Consider the following 17,998-nt stretch of genomic DNA (forward strand, 5'->3'; position numbering starts at 1 on the left):
AAAGGGAGACAGAGCCGGGTAGTCAAGAGAGGCCAGAAGAACAGAGGCTTCGAGGAGACCGAGACAGCTGAAGGCAGATTCTCAGGCGGTCCAGTGAGGTCAGGAGTGGAAGCTGACCCTGGGCTAACCTGGGGGAATGGAGAGGAACAGTGGCAAGTAAAATAACTTCAGCTAAGAGTGGCTGAGAAGAGAGGAGGGCACATGAGAACGACGCCCGAGGAGAAGGATGCAGGCCTGAGGCTGCCGGCGAGAGAGGCTGCTGGGAAGTGACCAGTGCTCATGGGTCTATCTGGGGTCCAAGCACAGGACCTGGCACCCAGTAGGAGGCCAATGAAAATCGGCTATATTGGGGTTGGGGAGAAGGCTCTGTGGGTAAAGTGTTCACTGTGTAAGCTAGAAGACCCAAGTTTAGTTTTCGAGAACCCACGCAAAGGCCAGGATTGGTGGTGCCGTCTGGAACTCCAGTGCTCGGAGTGGTAGAGACGGGGTGTGTGTGTGTGTGTGTGTGTGTGTGTGTGTGAGGGGGGTGGGGGGGTGGGGTGGGGGGTGGGGGGGTGGGGGGTGGGGGTGTCCCAGCTCGGAGTGGTAGAGACCGGGGGGGGGGGGGGGGGGAGGTCCCAGTGGCTTTCTGACCAGCCAGTCTAGCTGAATTGGTTGGTGTGCTCCAGGCTCAGTGAGAGACCCTGTCTCGGAGAATAAGGTGGAGAGACATAGAGGACGACATCTAGTGTTGACCTCTGGCCTCCACATGTACACACAAGGGACCGAGAATGTTGCTCAGTATTAGAGTGCATGCCTGGTATGCACAAGGCTCAGAATGGAAATACCCCCTCTATGGAAAGAAACTTGCTGTCTTTGACAATAGTGTGAGGGGAGGTCTAGTCTAGAACATGATAAAAGAACTAGTCATTGGCAGGAAATGGAGTACTCGGCCACTGTGCCAGAGAAGAGAAAGAGTGCATGAGCATCATATCGGGTAGGGTTCCCTAGGATTGGGCTGCTTCTGAGTCAGACCACAGAGGAAAAGTAAGTTCTGAGTGAATGTCTAGCTCCAGGAATACCGCTTTGACAGCTGCACCCTCCCAGACAGCCAGCAGATGGTGCTAGTGAGTCACTGCTCACCAAAGCCCAGAGCAGCCTGCCTTCTAGTTACAGACCCTCGGTAGTCCAGAGCCCGGGGCACGCGATGGTTGGCTAACCAGGTTTCTGATCAAAGGGGTGAGATTGGGGCTGGGAGATGGGACCAAAGATTAAGACTGTGGTCTGAGTGCGTGGGACCCGATGGCTCTGGTAGCTCCACTCCCGGTTACCCTCCACTAACCTGCCCTTCTGGGTCCTGCCTTATCTACTAGGGTTCCTGCCCTCTGCCCATTCCACCCACCCCCACCCCTCTCCCATGGAGGCCCCTACCAGGCCAGATTCCTGATTCTGGCACCAGGTTGGTTTTCTACCCCCAAGACAGGCTTACCCTGGCACCAGGCCTCAGACAGGGCTGGGCCGGCCCCTCCCAGTTATGACTATCTGAAACACCTTACACTTCTACAGCACCTCCACCTGATGAGGGGAAAGGGTCAGCGGCCGAGGAGGCCACAGCGAGTTAGAGTACAGATCCTAGGAGGGAGGTGCTGTGGTCTCTTGGCTTAGGAAATGGGATGTGTGGGCCGGGGCAGGGAGGGGAAGCGGGGCGGGGAGGGGGGGGGATCAGGTGTCAAATAAATGGGGCAGGTAGTCCAATCTCATCAAGACTCAGCATAGTTCCACCCGAAGGGGTGCACTGACTAGAAGCAGCTTAGCCATCCTGCACTCCACAGCCAAAGGCAATTTCCTCTACCCCATCCACTCAGGCCAGTCTCTCTCCCACCCAGTCCTGGGCTTCCCCGTGTGCTTTACGGGACCAGGGTAGAGCCTGCTTCCCAGCCGCCTCCTCACCTCGCTGCCTGGCTTCTCTTCTCTTTCTACCCTTGTTCTGGGTGCTGGTTCTGTGAGAAGCCTGACCGTCCCCCAGGACTTCCCTTCCCAGGGGAGGTATTTGGAGGGGCTGAGACTGGAGACGCTGTAGCTGGAGTCTAAGGAGGGTAGCCAGATCTGGGAGAGCTGATGAGTGCAACTTTCACAGTTACAATAAGGGACACTCTTCTCTTCCGGACCCGGACAATTGACTCGGGACAACACAAGTCAGTGGTTTTGGAAAAGGATTGTTCCTCTGAGTTTCTAGAAGCAAGATGACTCAGACAGAAGGAGAGCTATAGGAAACACGAATACCACATGCACACCTACACACGTGCACATATAAGGTCATGACACAGGGCACAGAACCCCACGGACACGAGTGCATCGAAACCAAAACAAACAACAACCACCACCACACAAGGCCACATACCCAAGGTCAGGCACACACACCTTACTCAGGCAAATCCTGCCACCCAGGCCAGGGTTCGACCATCATCTATATTTCCAGAGGGAAGAGTACATGGAAGCGCATGAATGGCTGAGTGGAGGTGGGGTCTCCACCCAGAGTTCCTGACCCATCAGGAACCCGTGCCTGGATGGAAGAGTGGCTTTGGAAAGGATGTTTTCATGAAACTTTGGGACAGAGTCCCGGATACAGGAGAGAGAATGAGCCACAGGACACAGAGAGAGCTGTGATAAGGAGTCCATGGCCTCTCAGGACCCAGAAAAGACAGAGATGAGGTACTGGGCAAGGTCTGGAGATTCACAGAAGCACGGATCTCCACTACCATGATTTGCGCCTACTCTCCACATAGGGCCTGGCACCCAGCTATTGGCACTAACCCCCAATGCCTGCCAGAGCCCTGGCATGCATGTTAGGCACAGAGTGCCAGACACGGGGGTGGCAGGGGGTGCCAGGCCACACACAAACAAGGACCTTCACACACACAGGGAGGGAAGTGCACCCACACACTACTTATTTCATCCCCTGGGGACTCAGGGTAGCAGGTCAGGGACCACCCTGTCCTGACGCTCCTTCCAGGTGTTCCCATTAGCTTGGTTCTTGGGGAGGGGGTGGGTGAAGTAAAAGAAGAAGAAGACTTTGATGTTCCTTTGACGTCTCATTCGTACCCACACACATACACTTGTGTGGCTTCCCCAGTTCTGGACTCTGGAAGAAAATGGGGGCGGGGGGGGGGATGAAACAGAAACTCCCAAGAATCCCGGCCTGGCGGTCACCCTTCTCTCCTAGCTATGGCTGCGAACTGCTCAGATGTGAGTGCACATTTTGGGTGTGTGCACCAGGAACCTAAGGCCCTGGCACCGCGGGTGTGGCCCGGAGCAGACGCTGGCTGGTTCCATGCGATGTTCTGGAAGTCATGGCGATATCAATGTGGAATACTTGAATGAAAGTTGGTGTTGGTGCATGTGTGTGTGCGTGCATGCGTTTCTCTCTCTCTCTCTCTCTCTCTCTCTCTCTTCTTCTCTCTCTCTCTCTCTCTCTCTGTGTGTGTGTGTGTGTGTGTGTGTGTGTGTGTGTGTGTAGGTAGGTAGGTATTCTGAGGAAGCGTGAGCAGAGTGTGCACACCTGAGCGCGGAGGCTCAGAGCCCTTGGCGTGCCAGTAGGCGCGCAGGAGTGAATGAGATGCAGGGCACAGGGTTGGGCAGCCTGGCCCTTTCCCCTGGCGAAGCCGGCGACTGACGGCTCCGCCTCGTGCAACAACTTGGGACTTTGTTCCGGCTTCTTCGAAAGCGGATCTAGTCGAGGGGGCGGGGCGGGGGGGGCACCTGCCTGGCGGGGGGTGCCGAGATAGAAGTGCAGGAAAGCCCACCCCAGCCCCGCCTCCGCCCCGCCCCCACCCCGCCCTCGGGGAGCTTTATAAGCTGGGTCCGAGGGCCGGCAAAGAAAGCGAGTATCCCTCCCACCCCAGGCCGTGATTTCTCTACACTCCGTGTCCTGGCCCTGAGTCCCTCTCCGCGCTCCCCAATCCGGACCCCGCCCCGCCCCAGCCCCGGCCCGGCCCGGCCCCGCAGTCATGGAGCGCTGGCCTTGGCCGTCGGGCGGCGCCTGGCTGCTAGTGGCGGCCCGCGCGCTGCTGCAGCTGCTGCGCTCAGACCTGCGTCTGGGCCGCCCGTTGTTGGCGGCTCTGGCGCTGCTGGCCGCGCTGGACTGGCTGTGCCAGCGCCTGCTGCCCCCGCCGGCGGCACTCGCGGTGCTGGCTGCTGCCGGCTGGATCGCGTTGTCCCGCCTGGCGCGCCCTCCTCGCCTGCCCGTGGCCACTCGCGCGGTGCTCATCACCGGTGAGTGCGCGGAGCGCAGGGACTCCAGGCTGGAGGGCGGGACCGCACACCTAGAGGGTTTCCCTTGGGCACCATCAAGGCGGACTCCTCTCCGAGATGCAAGAGAGAGAGCCAAGTAGGAAGCTCTGGGCACCTCACCAAGTCCGGGTTAACTACCTGCGGCCGCGGGGAGTATTGAAGGGAAAGTTAGGCAGAGAGTGGGCAGGTGCTCAAAGAAAACTAGTGACTAAGAAGGAGAGACGGAGTTTATGCAGTGCTCTTCCCTAAGAGACCAGGTGTGGAGCAGAGGACAGTACTCTTAAAAGGAGTACAGGAGACCTGAGAAGGGAGAGTGCCATCCCTTGAACTCTGCCTGGCATCTCCACATCACTGGAACACACTGTCTGCTGTTCTGTGGAGACTGAGCTTAGATGCGAGTTCTGCAACCCCTGACCTCCACTGGCTGGAATCCCTGGAGTTCAGAACCGCCTGAGGTCACAGCAGCTGGATAGTAGCTGCTGCTTAGATCCAGCTACCCATTGCCAAAACTGCAGCTTTCTGCTCGAGTACTTCATCTTGCCTAGTCCTGGGTGCCCGGGAAAGAGCTTTGGAGAGCTGGACTCAGGTGTCTCTGGTGCCTGGCTGAGCTCTCTTTGTCTGGAGCAGGGAATAAATCTGTCATCAGAGGGAGGGGAGGGGGGAGGGGGGCTGCAGACCCAGCAGGAAATGGGGAGGGGGAGGAAGGCCAGGGGGCATTGGTCCATTACATGGGAGGAGGGGCAGCCTTGTTTTTCCCCCAACCACCATGGCTTCTCAGAGATCTTGGTCCTTTATGAGTGGTCTGTATGATCCGATGGGGCTGGGAGAATTTAGGAGGAAATCCTTGGAGAGAGCTGGGTGGAGACAGGTGGAATTTGGAAGGTGTCTTGGATCACAGAGAGGGTGTGGGACAAAGGCTTAAGACAGGAATAAGCACATGATTTGGGAAGGGGATAGTCAATAACCAGTCTGGCTGTGGGGGTGTGGTGGGATGTGAAGTTTCCTCGGGAGGAAACCTGAATGTCAGGTGAGAAACCAGATTGTATAAGGTAGAGGAGGGCGGCATAGAGGTGTATGGCTTCAACAGAGGGGGTGGGGATCAAGTAAGATGGAAGAGATTTCCAGGGTGAGTGTGAAGCCTCGGGGAACCACAGTTTCAGGAGGTTCAGGAAGGAAAGCTACCTAACTCTCTTGCAATGAAATGGGGACTAGGTTATAGAGCAGAACAGATCCCTTCCGGCCCTCTGCTCTGTGAGCTACTTCACCAGGTCCTAGGCTGTTTCAGGTTCTACTGGCCCAGTTGGGCAGTGGTTCCTAAGATCTCACCTCAGGTCTTTGGTAGTGCTGTTACTTCTAGTCTTGTGAGCCTGAGCAAGAGGTGACCTGAGCTTCCTTTATCTCCTCAGAGCTCCGTGTTTGGGAGTGAGGATTGCCCAGCCTGCTCCTGTCTAAGGCCGGAAGTTGGCTTCTAGCTTCCCAAAGCCTGCAAATTTTGGGGTTTTCCCAGGCAGCGAGGCACTTAAGTAACCGGGTCCTGCCCCACCTGCCAACAGCACCTCACCTTACGCCTACAGAGCTGTCACTCATTCCTCCCCAAGAATGCCCAAGAGCTGTTTGTCAAATCTACTCCACAAGCTCAGCCCCCGAGTCGAGTTTGGGCCGCGTGGCGTGGCACCTTGTGTGCATGCACGTGCATATCTTTGTGCCGATTGGTGACGGGGTCAAGCTCATGTGACCATCCAGGCAGGCTAGGGATGTTTGCAGTTGAGCAAGAGGGTCGGATGTGGGTGACTGTTGGGACCCCTGAGCTGAAGCTCTGGCAGGCTTTAGTGGCGTGCTCTCTGCTGCAGAAGGGAGCAGAGGCAAGTGTGTGTGTTTGTGCACACACATTCCCCTCCCCCAGTCAGATTTGCCTGAGAAGGACCCCTCAGCACTGGCTGGCAGGCCCCAGCCACACAAAGCCCCGTTTGCAGCCCCCTGCCCAGCTTTGTTCTCCTCTCAGCATAGGGGGCGGGGCTGAGGCAGGAGGGGTGCTGTTTGTCCAGGAGAGGGGAAGCCGCGCTGCAAAGCAGCTTTTCTGCTTAGCCGGACCTCGGGGCTGGCGGGCTCCACGGCACCTCCTCCTTCGCTGGTCCTCCTCCTCCTCTCACTGGCCACCCACAGAGCCAGGATCAGAATGGAAACCATCAAGGAAGCCAGGGCTTATCAGTACCAGGGACCCCCACACTGGGGCCTTGCCTGGTGGTTCTTATCTCTGCATACCAAGGACAAGAAAAGGAAGCCTCCAGAGTGGTAGCTGACCTCAGGTCACACTGGGTGGTGGGAAGGGATTCCAGCGCAGGTTTGTTTTCTTCACTTACCGTGCATGGCTCCTGTCCAGAGAGGGAAATGGTGTGGGGCTCAGCAAACATGTATGCCCCAAAGTCAGTGATTGGAATTCCAAGGGCAGATTTCAAGGGGAGGCTGGGAATGGAGCTCCCATTGCGCCTGGGCAATAGTAGGGGTGTTGAGGCTGAGAGGAGTGCCCAGGAGGATGTCTTCAGAGATCGTGGCTTCACTCTAAGGCCCACAGGATCCTAAGGAAGACCACGCCTCTGGGAATTAGCAACAGCAGAGTGATACTGTCATTTTTAAAAATATCCCTCTGGCTTAGGAAGTAGATTCATGAGATAAGATGGGACCAGACTAGGTCCCTGTTTCTTCTATAAAGTACGGTTTATCACTCACATTTGATGGGTTATAGGAAATCAGGGAGAAGACAGCTGCCACAGAATTGATGCTCGGGGCTGGGCTGGGCCACTGTGGGAACTCATCGGCTATCTTACCCTGGTTAGGCTGTGACACTGGTTTTGGCAAGGAGACAGCTAAGAAACTGGATGCCATGGGCTTCACGGTGCTGGCCACTGTGCTGGATTTGGATAGCCCTGGTGCCCTAGAACTGCGTGCCTGCTGTTCCCCTCGCTTAAAGCTGCTGGAGTTGGACCTGACCAAGCCAGAGGACATCAGTCGAGTGCTGGAATTCACCAAGGCTCACACCACAGGCACTGGTCAGCAGACGTGGCTCCATGAGGGCTGGGCATGGCTGGGTGAGTGTGAGGGAGGCAGGGATTGCATGTCTTCTGTCAGCTGAACTGCCCCCCCCCTGCTTTTGTGCCCTCAGGCCTGTGGGGTCTGGTTAACAATGCTGGCCTCAACAGCATAGTGGCCGATGTGGAGCTGTCTCCGGTGACAACTTTCCGAAACTGCATGGAGGTGAACTTCTTTGGTGCACTTGAGCTGACCAAGGGCCTCCTGCCCCTCCTGCGTCACTCACGGGGACGTATTGTGACCATTGGCAGCCCAGCAGGTAAGCGCCTTCCACTCTGAGGCACAGTAGTAAAGGAGAAGCTGTCGGGTGAGGAATGATCTGGGGAACTCCTGCCAAGGCTGAGCAGCCTCTTCCCCTTCCTATCCCCAGGAGACATGCCGTATCCCTGCTTGGCAGCCTATGGCGCCTCCAAGGCCGCTGTGGCACTGCTTATGGACACATTTGGCTGTGAACTGCTTCCCTGGGGTATCAAGGTCAGCATTATCCAGCCTGGCTGCTTCAAAACAGGTGAGGGACCAGGTTTGGGGTGGGGCATGCATGTGGCCTGGGTGTGTGGTCTGAGGATCTAGTGTGACTTGGGTTATAGACGTAGTTCACATTAAATGGATTAGTAGCCTCTGGCTCCTCCTGCTGCTGCCTGCTGACCTTGCTGTCCCTTCTTCAGAGTCGGTGACCAATGTGAACCTCTGGGAGAAGCGCAAGCAACTGCTGCTGGCCAACCTGCCCGGAGAGCTGCTGCAGGCCTATGGCGAAGACTACATCGAGCACTTGCATGGGCAGTTCCTGCATTCGCTCAGAATGGCAGTGCCTGACCTCAGCCCAGTTGTAGACGCCATCATTGATGCACTGCTGGCTGCTCAGCCACGCCGCCGCTATTACCCAGGCCGTGGCCTGATGCTCATGTATTTCATCCACCACTACCTGCCGGAGGGCCTACGACGCCGCTTCCTGCAGAACTTCTTCATCAGTCACCGGCTGCCCCGAGCACTGAGGTCTGGCCAACCTGGCCCGGCTCCTGCTTAGGACACACCCCAGGACCCAAACCCTTCCCTAGTGGCAGCTCAGTGAGCCACAAATGGCCTAAGTGCTCCAGCAAAAGAGGCTCCATGAGCCCTTGGCCCTTTTCCTAGCCATTATAAACCCCTCAACCTTGCCCTAGAACAGCAGTTTTTAGCCTGTGGGTCGTGACCCCTTTGACAAATTTCTATCTCTAAAAATATTTACATTATAATTCATAACAATAGCAAAACTAGTTATGAAGTAGCAACAAAAATAATTTTATGATATGGTTCCATATCATGAGGAACTGTATTAAAGGGTCACAGCATTAGGAAGGTTGAGAACCACTGCCCTAGAGTCTAGGTTAAGAAAAGCCCAGACTCTACTGCTGATGCCTAGTCCAGGCCTGGGAAGCTGAAGGTTGCTAGTGAACCTCTGGACCTCTCCACTGCTTCATGAACCTCCACATACTCTACCAGATACAATGCTCCACATTGCAGCTTGGAGAACCCAGCTGGATGGAGAGTTTGGTAAAAGATTATCTGTAGCCTTTGACAGGATTCTACAGATCATTTCTCTGCAAACTGGAGAGTGATTAGGCAGGTGGGCACCTCCTCAGGATTCTCAGCACCAGTGCCTAAGTGCTGCAAGTCCAGAGTAAATCCCAACTGCTTCTTGACCGGCTCAAGAATTAGGTCCCCAACTACCTGCTCCCAAACCACAAGGGAAGCTGCACATTGCACTTGTCTGGTTGTTGGCATTTTAAAATAAAGACACATTTTTATTTCTCCTAGAATGGGGGAGATCAGTGTTTGAAGGAGGTGACTTCCTGGTTGCCTGGGTGACAAGGTGTGATTACACGATACTGCCAGGGATATCCTGGGACCAGTAGAGGAGGTGATTGGGCTTCCCAGGCACTCTGTGGTTCATATTCCTCTTCCACTGACCTCAGGCAAATACTAGAACCGGGTTTCTACATAGTGAGATGAAGAAAATGGCCAGTTTTGGAGAGTTACAGGGCATGTGAGCAGTCAGTGAGGTCTGGGGCCCCCAGACCCAAGCCCCACCTCTCCAACAAGCCCCACCTCAGCCCCTCTTAGTGCCTGAGCTCCAGCAGAAAGAGCCTCCTCCAGGGATGCCCCTGACCCTGTGGCTGCCGACCACGGCAGCAGCTCAATCAAGGGTGCAGTGTTGAAGAGAGCTGGGAGTCAAGGAGAGGTACCAGGTCCAAAGGAGAGCAGACGGTAGGCTTTTTAAAGAGGGGCATTTTATTGTCTCAGAGGTGCAGAGCTGAGTTAGAGAGGGGATGAGAAGCTACTTCCCCCAGACCCCAAAGACACACACACTCTAATCTTCCATGGGCCATGGCTCTGGATGACCCACAGAAGGGAAGAAGACTCACACTGCCCAGGGGTTCTTAGGTTAGGGAGGGGCACGAAAGTGACACAAGTTTCTCAGACATGTCGGTGCTGTAAACATAGGGCTGGGGGCTCTTTGCTCTGGAGGGGATCTTGGTCCATTTTCACCAGGGGAGAGGTCCCTAACCCCTTTTTAGGCCTAAGAGTAGTCCCAGAGGGGGTCATGGAAGCTGGGCAACCCCAGAACAACGTGCTACACCTCACCAGGTCAGACAAGTGAGCCATGGGCTTCACACAGCACACAAAGACACACACAGTGCTTCTGGGAACCTTGGGTGGGAATGCTAGAAGATGGGGATGTAGTTGTCGATCTTGGCGCGATGGCGCTGCGCGATGCACTCAGCAATCCACACAATGTTGCGACATTCCTGTTCCTTAAGCTTCACAAAGGCATAAAAGACACCAAAGTGGAACTGGTTCAGGAAGGCCAACTTGTTCAGCTTCACCTGTGGACAGAGGCAGGTGTGATGCACAGGTGGTTGTGGCCAGCAGTCATTAAGTCCTAAGTCACAACCCTCCCTCTACTGGGCAAGTTCCACAAGGGCCCTGTCCTCACCTCATGTTCAAAGAATCGGTCCTCCAGGGTTTTGTCTCCAGGATTGCTACCTGCACCCTCAAAAAGTAGTTTGTATTCCTGGCCAGGAAATGGGGAGAAGTACAAGTTGAGTGCTACTGGGTGCTGGGGTGCCAACATGGTCACCTAAATCTTGTTAGGAGAGCACTCACCGGGTAGTAATCAGCTACATTCTTGACCTGTTCATAGTCATCAGCCCGAGCGAGCTGAGCCAAGCCCTCAGGGTAGAGTCGGCCACAGTGTGGAAAGAGCTTGGCGCGGTCCTCCTTGGACAGCTCTGTGCCGAAAGAGTTGATGGTGATGATGAAGGCGCGGCGGTCTGCTTCAAACTGCAGGGCCAGTGCACAGGGGAGGAGAGAGAAAGATGAGGGAGACCATAGCCAGTCAGCTGGCAGGGTTCAGTGGGAACAAAAGGCAGAGAGTCGGGCAGCACTCACCTCTAGGATAGGACACATGGCATCAGCTGTGGTCCCACCCAATAGAGTGCAGAACTTGTAGAAGGACTCCAGATAGGCCTGCAGAGAGGACAGTGTTTGCTTAGAGCAAGGAGAGCAATATTGGGAGACACTGGAAACCTAGTCAGGGGCTAGAAAATGGCTCAGAGGTTACAAGCACTGACTGCTCTTCTAGAAGACCGGGGTTCAGTTCCCAGCACCCACATGGTGGCTCACAACTGTCTGTGACTACATTTCCAGGAGACCTGACACCCTGACACAGGCAAAACACCAATGTACAATGAAAAACAAACAAAACCCCACAAACATTAAAGGAAAAGAAAAAACAAGAAGGAACCTAGTCAGTTTACTTCTCCATCTAAGCCTTGTATGGTAGGGTGGGCCAGCTCACGCTATGACAATTTCCCTGTACCAAAACATCTGCCAGTTTCAACAATTAATCACCCAAGCAGTAGTAGCTCGCTGTCTTCTATCTGGGGTGACAGAACAGTTTCTGACCCACTGTCTGCTTCAGGGTACATGTTCCACCCCTTTCTCTTGGACAGCCAACCTTAGAGGGGCTCTGCCTTCCTTTTCTCCTAGTCTCCAGAAACCTCCCCTTCCCTAGCCTCATAAAACCAGGTATCCAAGGGCTAGTGAGGGAAAGCTATCCTCAGAATTCACAAATGGTCTAGACTGAATCCATAAACCCTCCCTTGCAAGAAGCCACCTTGCAGAACACTACTCCTCCCAGCCCCAGGCATCCCCTAGGCATCAACAAACAGCAGGAACCAAATTATCAGGTCAGTTCCTGATGAAGGATGGTTATCACCTATGTGAACGCAGGCCTCACCGTCAATAACTAGGTACATGGGCTGCTGGCGGAAATAAGTACTTTTTGTTCAGGCAAATTGGATCTGCTGGGCATGAGGAAAGGACAGGTCACCCCAGATACAAGGTCTTTCCTGACTCTAATTCATAAAGTCACACAGGTTTCTTTCCAATACCTTCCCCCTCATCATGATCTGGCAGACTCCCTGGGTAACAATCTTGCATGAAACTTGACTTAGATATCACCTAAGGTTCCATACGTAACATGGCCAGAGACTCTGGATCCACATATTGAGGACTATTCTGAGTTGGGGTTGGGGGGCTTGTAAGGAATGAAAAACTTTCCATATTCAGGTGTGCCTTCTGAGCCGGCTTGGACCCACAGGACCTGCCATTCCAAGAGAGACGAGATGAGCCCCAGAGCCCCACAAGCACAGTGATACTATGCTCAGGGCAAAACCTGCAGGTGACCACCGAGATCACAGGAAACAAAAAGCCAGTGTAAGTCAGTAGTAAGAAAAAGCCTGGAGGCCGGGCAGTGGTGGCACAGGCCTTTAATCCCAGCACTTGAGAGGCAGAGGCAGGCGGATCTCTGAGTTTCAGACCAGCCTAGTTTAGAAAGCAGATGCCAGGACAGCCAGGACTACACAGAGAAACCCTGTCTCGAGAAACCACAAAACAAACAAACAAACAAACAAACAAAAAACTAAAAAAAAAAAAAAAAAAAAGGAAGGAAAGGACAAACAGAGCCCAACACAGAGGATCTCAAGAGAATCAAAAGCCTGCAGCAGAAATGGCTCCCAGCTCCCACCAGGGCTTGGTGGTACTTCTCAATCCCTCCAGGAGTCAGTGCTCCATAGCCTTTCTTATGGCCAGCCAAGCTGGCTATGCTGGAATTTTAGGACCTACCCTGGTGGAGCCTGCAGTTCCTATCTGCAGGGGAAACCACTAGCCAGATTTTAGGTTCCATGCCCTGTTACCTAACCTGTTTGCTTAGCCAAGCTGTACTGATCCCCAGAGAAGCTGACCCTTGGGTTAAGGTCTATACTTTCCTCCAGAGGCTACAGCAGCAAAGAAACTGGCAAGACCCAGGTACCAAGGTCACCTCCCCAGCCCCACCCTGTACCCTGGAGTCTGCCAGCCGATGGTTCTGCACCAGCTGTCTACAGTTTACCTGCCAGACACTGAGGGTCCACCTAATCTCCCATCTGGGGCCACTGGGCTGGGACATTCATTGCCTGACAGGCAGGCAGTTCTGGCATGGGGTCCATAGAGCTGGGTTGGTGTTTATGAGCTGGTTCCTGGGCAGTTCTTGCCAGTGACTCCAGCTAAAACCAGTCAGGCCCAGTGAGGGTGTGGGTAAGGCTGGGGGGATGGCCACACCCCTCATCCTGTCTAGGGCAGGGAATTTGTCAATGAGCCAGGTGAGTGTGTGGGACAGTATAAGACTTTGTATGTATATGTGTATTTGTGTGTGTGTGTGCACAAATGTGTATGTTTGCATGTACCCCTTACCGCTAATCTGCCTTCCACCCTGCAGTCATAGGCGGCCTTCTAAGAATACTTTGCTCTGTGAGAAGACTTAAGGCTCACACCTAAAGTTGTTGCTTTGGTTTTTCCCCCACATTTTACTTATTTTGTGTACATGTACATGTGAAGGTCGGAAGACAAGTAGTAGGTGTCAGCTCTCTCCTTCCACCATGTGGGTCCCAGGGATTAAACTCAGGCTGTCTAGCTTGGCGGTAAGCATCTTCATTTCCCGAGCCATCTTGTCAGCCCAAACTTCAAACTTACCTTTTTGTGCTTATTGTTGTAGTTTGTTTTGTGACAGGGTCTCACTGTACAGCCCTGGCTGTTCTGAAACCTAATACATAGACTCAAACTCACAGACCTGCCTGCCTCTGCCTCCTGAGTACTAGGACTGAAGGCTTGTGTCACTATGACTGGCTTACTTTCTTTTCTTGAGACAGGCTCTTACTATGGAGACCTGACTGACCTGGAATTCACAACATATATAAGGTAATCTTGAACTTAGTAAAAATTCTCCTGCTTGAGCTTTCTGAGTATTTTGAGGTATGCAACATCACTCCCAACTAAATAAAAACTTTTGATCTGGCATTCAAGGCCCTGGGTGACTTGGTTCAGTGCCTGCCTCTTCACTCAGACCTCCTCCCCGCTGTCCGTGGAAAGGCTGCACTCTCACAGTACAGCCCTTGCCGTCTGCCCTGGCCCTGTTCCTGGCTTTCTTTTTGTTTATACCACCCTCTGCCTGCATTATCATAGCTTCCACCATCTACCACCAGATCGATCCTTGCTGTATGTTGGTCCCAGCTCCACAGAAAGACCAGAAGATCTGATAGCTACCTCTTAATCTCTGCCATGACTGTGGGAACCCAGGAATCCCCAGAGGCTAGCCAGTCTATGCCACAGCCTAGTGGAAGCAAAAGGCGAGTAGAAGCTGAAGACAGTGAGATATAAGGCACTGGCTCAGAGTCTGGGAACCTGAAAAGGTCAGAATGACCTGGCTGTGCTTGGCTGGATCCCTCTCCCACATAACTAAGCATATAGCATTGCCTTTTCCTAAGTGCCGGTTCTGGCTGGCAAAAGCTCATATGGTGTAAATCTGAGGGCTGTGGCCCAGGTGGTGGCCCATGACCCTCCTGGATGCTACAGACCGGCTGTCCAGAAGCCAGGTCTGACAGGCCAAGTGACAGAGCACCAGCCGCTCCTGCTGATGTTATCTGAGCCCACTGCAGACACCACAGAATGGATAACCTGTTCCATGTAACTTTGCAACCACCACAGGAGCCTGAGATTGAGAGGCTAGGCCCCCAGGACAGGAGCCTGATGCACATGAATCCTGGCCCAGCATCTCACATAAACACCCACTATCAGGCCCACAGACCCACCCACTGACAAGTCAACCCCCACCCCCCATGCTTCTAAAGAACACTACCTTGTAAAGCGTATTTCGGATTATCTCAATGTTCATCTCATCAAGGTCCTGCTCTGAGATGCAATCCTGGAAAAAAGCCGCTGGGGAGGGAAGACAAGGATGTGAAGAGTGGGTAAGCAGCCTAAGTGAGAGGGCCACGTTACAAGGCCCATTAGGCTGGGTACTGGGGACCCCCAATGCAGCCTGGGATGTGGCCTTGGAAGTGGTAGAAGCAATTCTCTGGGCCATGTGCACTGACCTGAGCTTTTCCTGCCTCCTTGCTCCTAAAATTGATTTATAAAAGAGGCGGCCAGCCATAACATGATCTAATCGCTGCTGGGGCAGACCCAAGATCAGACCATGCCAAAGACAGGCTTGCATAATCGGCCATGAGATTCTCTTTCTCCAGGGGCAGCTATGGATTTGGGGGCTGAAATCCACTGCTCTGTATACCCTGTGAGGGCCTAGTGCCCACACATGGGAATCTAGCCTCCTCCTTTAGGTAAGAATGAGGAGCTAGACATGGACTAATGATCCACCGCAGGACTAAGAGGAGAGGCCAGGGCAGGATCAAGAAACCTCACTCCCAAGGAGGGCCTGAAGACTTACCTGATGTCTCTCCTTTAAAGATGAAGAAACTGCAGAAGCCCCAAAACATCCCAAAACTAGCTCAGAGTTAATGGGAGACTCAAAGGCAAACTAGGTGAACAGATAGGCTTTTCAACCTAGAACCTTCTGACTCAACACTAGTGGCTTCCTGGAATAGTTCCCCAGGGCTTAGACTTTGGCTATAAGAGTACTAGCTAGTTATGAACCTCATGTCTTCTCTCCAGCATTCTAGGCAGGCAGGAGCCAACACTAGTGAGGCAGGGCTAACAGGAAGCTTTCCTGATTCCACTCCCTTCTTTGGCCTCTGACATGAACCCTGCATCCTACTGGACACTGTCTGACCTGGCCTCCAGGACCTGCTCAGTGGAGTCAAATGCAGCTGTTTGCTTCTCTTTTCCACCTCACAAGGAGCCAGCCTTAGCATCTCTGCTTAGGGGCACAGTCTGCCAGACCTCTCAGGACTCCAAGGGACACAAGCGCCCCTTACTCTTTCGTAAGTTCATTCAGCCCTCCTCTGAATTCTGAAAAACTAGACTATTTCCAAAGTCAGACAGTCTCAGTCTGCCCTGTAGGTTGCCTGTCTGGCCTAGAAAAACCGAAGGGAAAGGAGAAGAAGTGGGCTGGGAAATAATGAGAATAGGAAGTTGAGGGAAGGGCAAGGTCAGCAGCAGCAGGCAGATTCTCACTTTCTGCTTTGGGGTTGCCCCACCTCTACAATCGACAACCACACGGAGGCTCCAGTGCTAAGCCCACTGTCCGGCAGCTGTTTCCACCACAGTGGCTCACCCAGGGGCGTGTCCACCAGAATGGCATTGTAGAGCTCTGCAGGTGTCTGTGCGATGTTCACGGCCTCCATCTGCTCAAAGCTGCCTAGTGGGTGGCACTTGGGCACAAGTTCAGCGATTGAACGCTGGTGCAATGTGCCAGTGATGAGCAGGATCACGTTGTCAATCATGTAGCTATAACTGTGAGAAGCAGACAACAGGGCAGACTATTAGGGTAAAAGGCCTGGCCCAATACCCTTGCCCACACAACGCATGGGTCAGCACCTCCTGAGCATAAGTGCTGGCTCATGGATGCTATGATGGGCTCCAGAGGCTTTGTCCTTTGGTATCTTCACCCAGGTTCCTGTCACCAGGACCACCACTACCTCCCTACCCCCAGGAGCAGGAACACAGGGTAAAGGCAGCCTCTCCTTTGAAAGGATGGTGGATTCATGCCTCACAAATGATGGGAACACAAGTAGCTCTCCTACAGTGTGAACAGTGTTCCAACAGTACCCAAGAACCACAGGCATATGCAGGTGAGGTACACAACCCATCCTAGAGGTAGGTGTGGTGGGGAGCTTGACAGATAAAAGGACTTGGAGATGAAAGTGTGTTCTGGAAAGAGAGTAGTATCTGAAGGCCTAGAGGCACACACTGAGTGAGACTGGACTTAGGGACCGAGTGCTGTCCAGACTGGCCTAGGGAAAGGGAGGCAGAGCTGCTGGCGAGGCAGGGCTGTCAGCAGAGGGCTGCCTGGAGACTGAGCCCAGACCAGGCAGAGGGTTCCCACTTCACCTCAAACACTAGGGCTGTAAGAGAGCTGAAAACAGGATACCACAGTACAGTTGGGGGGGGGCAGAAGAGGGAGAGGGGAAAGGCTAAGAAATGGGCTGGGCTGGGGAGAGGCTTCTCTAAGAAAGGCCAGAGAAGAGTTATAGAGGCCCCATTTAAGAATGAAGGACTAGGTCAGGTGGACTGCACAGCCCCACCTTGAAGACAGAAAAAATTCCTCCTTACAGCCAGATGCCAATTTAAGCAACTACTGAGGAGAGCCTGTCTGAGATCCAGGTTAGTCTGACTCAAGTCAGTTCTAGGCTTAGTCTCTTAGGCTGGCCCTGCAAGAGGACAGCTCTGTTTGCCATGGGCAGCAGAGGGAGCTGTGGGGCTGGGTAGGGTGGGGCTGCCTAGTTAAGACTTGGCCAGGGACAACCAAGACAACTTGTCTCCAACTGAAAAACATAGCCACAGAGGAGCCGGGGCAGAGCTTTGTGTAATCACCTATGGGGAGGAGGACAAAGAGGGGGAGAGAGAGGACCCAGCTACAGTCAGGCTGCAGCAGTCCCAAGTATGACCCATCCTGTTACAAGTAATAAACTCAGGGTATAAAGGAGCTGGATTAGGTCTCAGGAGAATGTCCCTAAAGGCCAGTATGGGCCATGAAAGGGTAAGGATTAAGATGGAGGCTACTATGAATTGGGCCCTGAGTACAGGTCTTGTTCTGTTTCTAGGTGGGCTAGAGCTGGGCTCCATCCCTGTGACAAATCTTGAGTACCTAATGCTGAGATTCTTTAGGGAAGGCCTTGGTAGGAGGTAGTACCCAGTACCAAAGGAATAAAGGGAAAAGGTGGTGGCCTAGAGCCCGCACCTCAGCTTAAAGAGCTAGCCACTGGGGTATCCCTCTAAGGCCCTCAAGGAAGGTGCAGGAAAATGTCCCAGCTCCTGTCCCAGCCCAACCCACACTCCTTGGCTTGTTGAACACTCGCCAGTTCCCACCCAGTTCAGTGCCATTACACACTCCGGTCTCCTGGGCCTGGGCCAGGCAGCAGCCCTCTTCCCTACCCTATCTGGCTGGGTCACTCTAGGATATGCACTGAGAAGAGACGGGATCCCCTCCAAAACCGAGGGCCTCAGGCAAGGCCCATTTGTAGTTGTAAGCCAAGAGCCCACATGGCCAGCCTCCCATCCCTGACCCCAAACAACTGGCAGCGTGGGGGCACAGCAGAGAGAGCGAGCCTGCCAGAGCTTTGTGCTTCGGTCTCAGCCTCTATCTCCTCCACTCGAGATATCATCTCCT

General features: G+C 53.8%; 2 protein-coding genes across 2 annotated transcripts in view; one reads left to right on the top strand and one right to left on the bottom strand.

Moving 5' to 3' along the window:
- The first annotated feature begins 3,840 nt into the window (after positions 1-3,840).
- Hsd11b2 (hydroxysteroid 11-beta dehydrogenase 2) lies at positions 3,841-8,607 on the top strand. Its single transcript, XM_028854389.2, has 5 exons — positions 3,841-4,251; positions 7,104-7,316; positions 7,430-7,615; positions 7,727-7,864; positions 8,022-8,607. Exons 1-5 carry the CDS (start codon positions 3,987-3,989, stop codon positions 8,378-8,380), a joined length of 1,161 nt encoding a protein of 386 aa, XP_028710222.1. The 5' UTR covers positions 3,841-3,986; the 3' UTR covers positions 8,381-8,607.
- A 996-nt stretch (positions 8,608-9,603) lies between these two features.
- Positions 9,604-17,998, bottom strand: part of Atp6v0d1 (ATPase H+ transporting V0 subunit d1) — a 40,859-nt gene continuing 32,464 nt past the window's right edge. Inside the window, exons 3-8 of the mRNA XM_028854262.2 lie at positions 15,944-16,122; positions 14,570-14,649; positions 10,786-10,863; positions 10,501-10,677; positions 10,331-10,408; positions 9,604-10,220 (exon numbers count right to left, since the gene is read on the bottom strand). Coding sequence (XP_028710095.1) covers positions 10,059-10,220; positions 10,331-10,408; positions 10,501-10,677; positions 10,786-10,863; positions 14,570-14,649; positions 15,944-16,122 — 754 coding nt within the window. The 3' untranslated portion in view covers positions 9,604-10,058. The remainder of the gene's footprint in view (positions 10,221-10,330; positions 10,409-10,500; positions 10,678-10,785; positions 10,864-14,569; positions 14,650-15,943; positions 16,123-17,998) is intronic.

Source organism: Peromyscus leucopus, chromosome 5 (genome assembly GCF_004664715.2).
Source record: "Peromyscus leucopus breed LL Stock chromosome 5, UCI_PerLeu_2.1, whole genome shotgun sequence".
NCBI classification, from domain to species: domain Eukaryota; kingdom Metazoa; phylum Chordata; class Mammalia; order Rodentia; family Cricetidae; genus Peromyscus; species Peromyscus leucopus.

Excerpts from the sequence above, each read along its gene's own strand:
- Hsd11b2 (XM_028854389.2), top strand. The coding sequence starts at position 3,987 with ATGGAGCGCTGGCCTTGGCCGTCGGGCGGCGCCTGGCTGCTAGTGGCG. Across the intron at positions 4,252-7,103 it reads TCGCGCGGTGCTCATCACCG|GCTGTGACACTGGTTTTGGC; the intron begins GTGAGTGCGCGG and ends TACCCTGGTTAG. Across the intron at positions 7,865-8,021 it reads GCCTGGCTGCTTCAAAACAG|AGTCGGTGACCAATGTGAAC; the intron begins GTGAGGGACCAG and ends TCCCTTCTTCAG.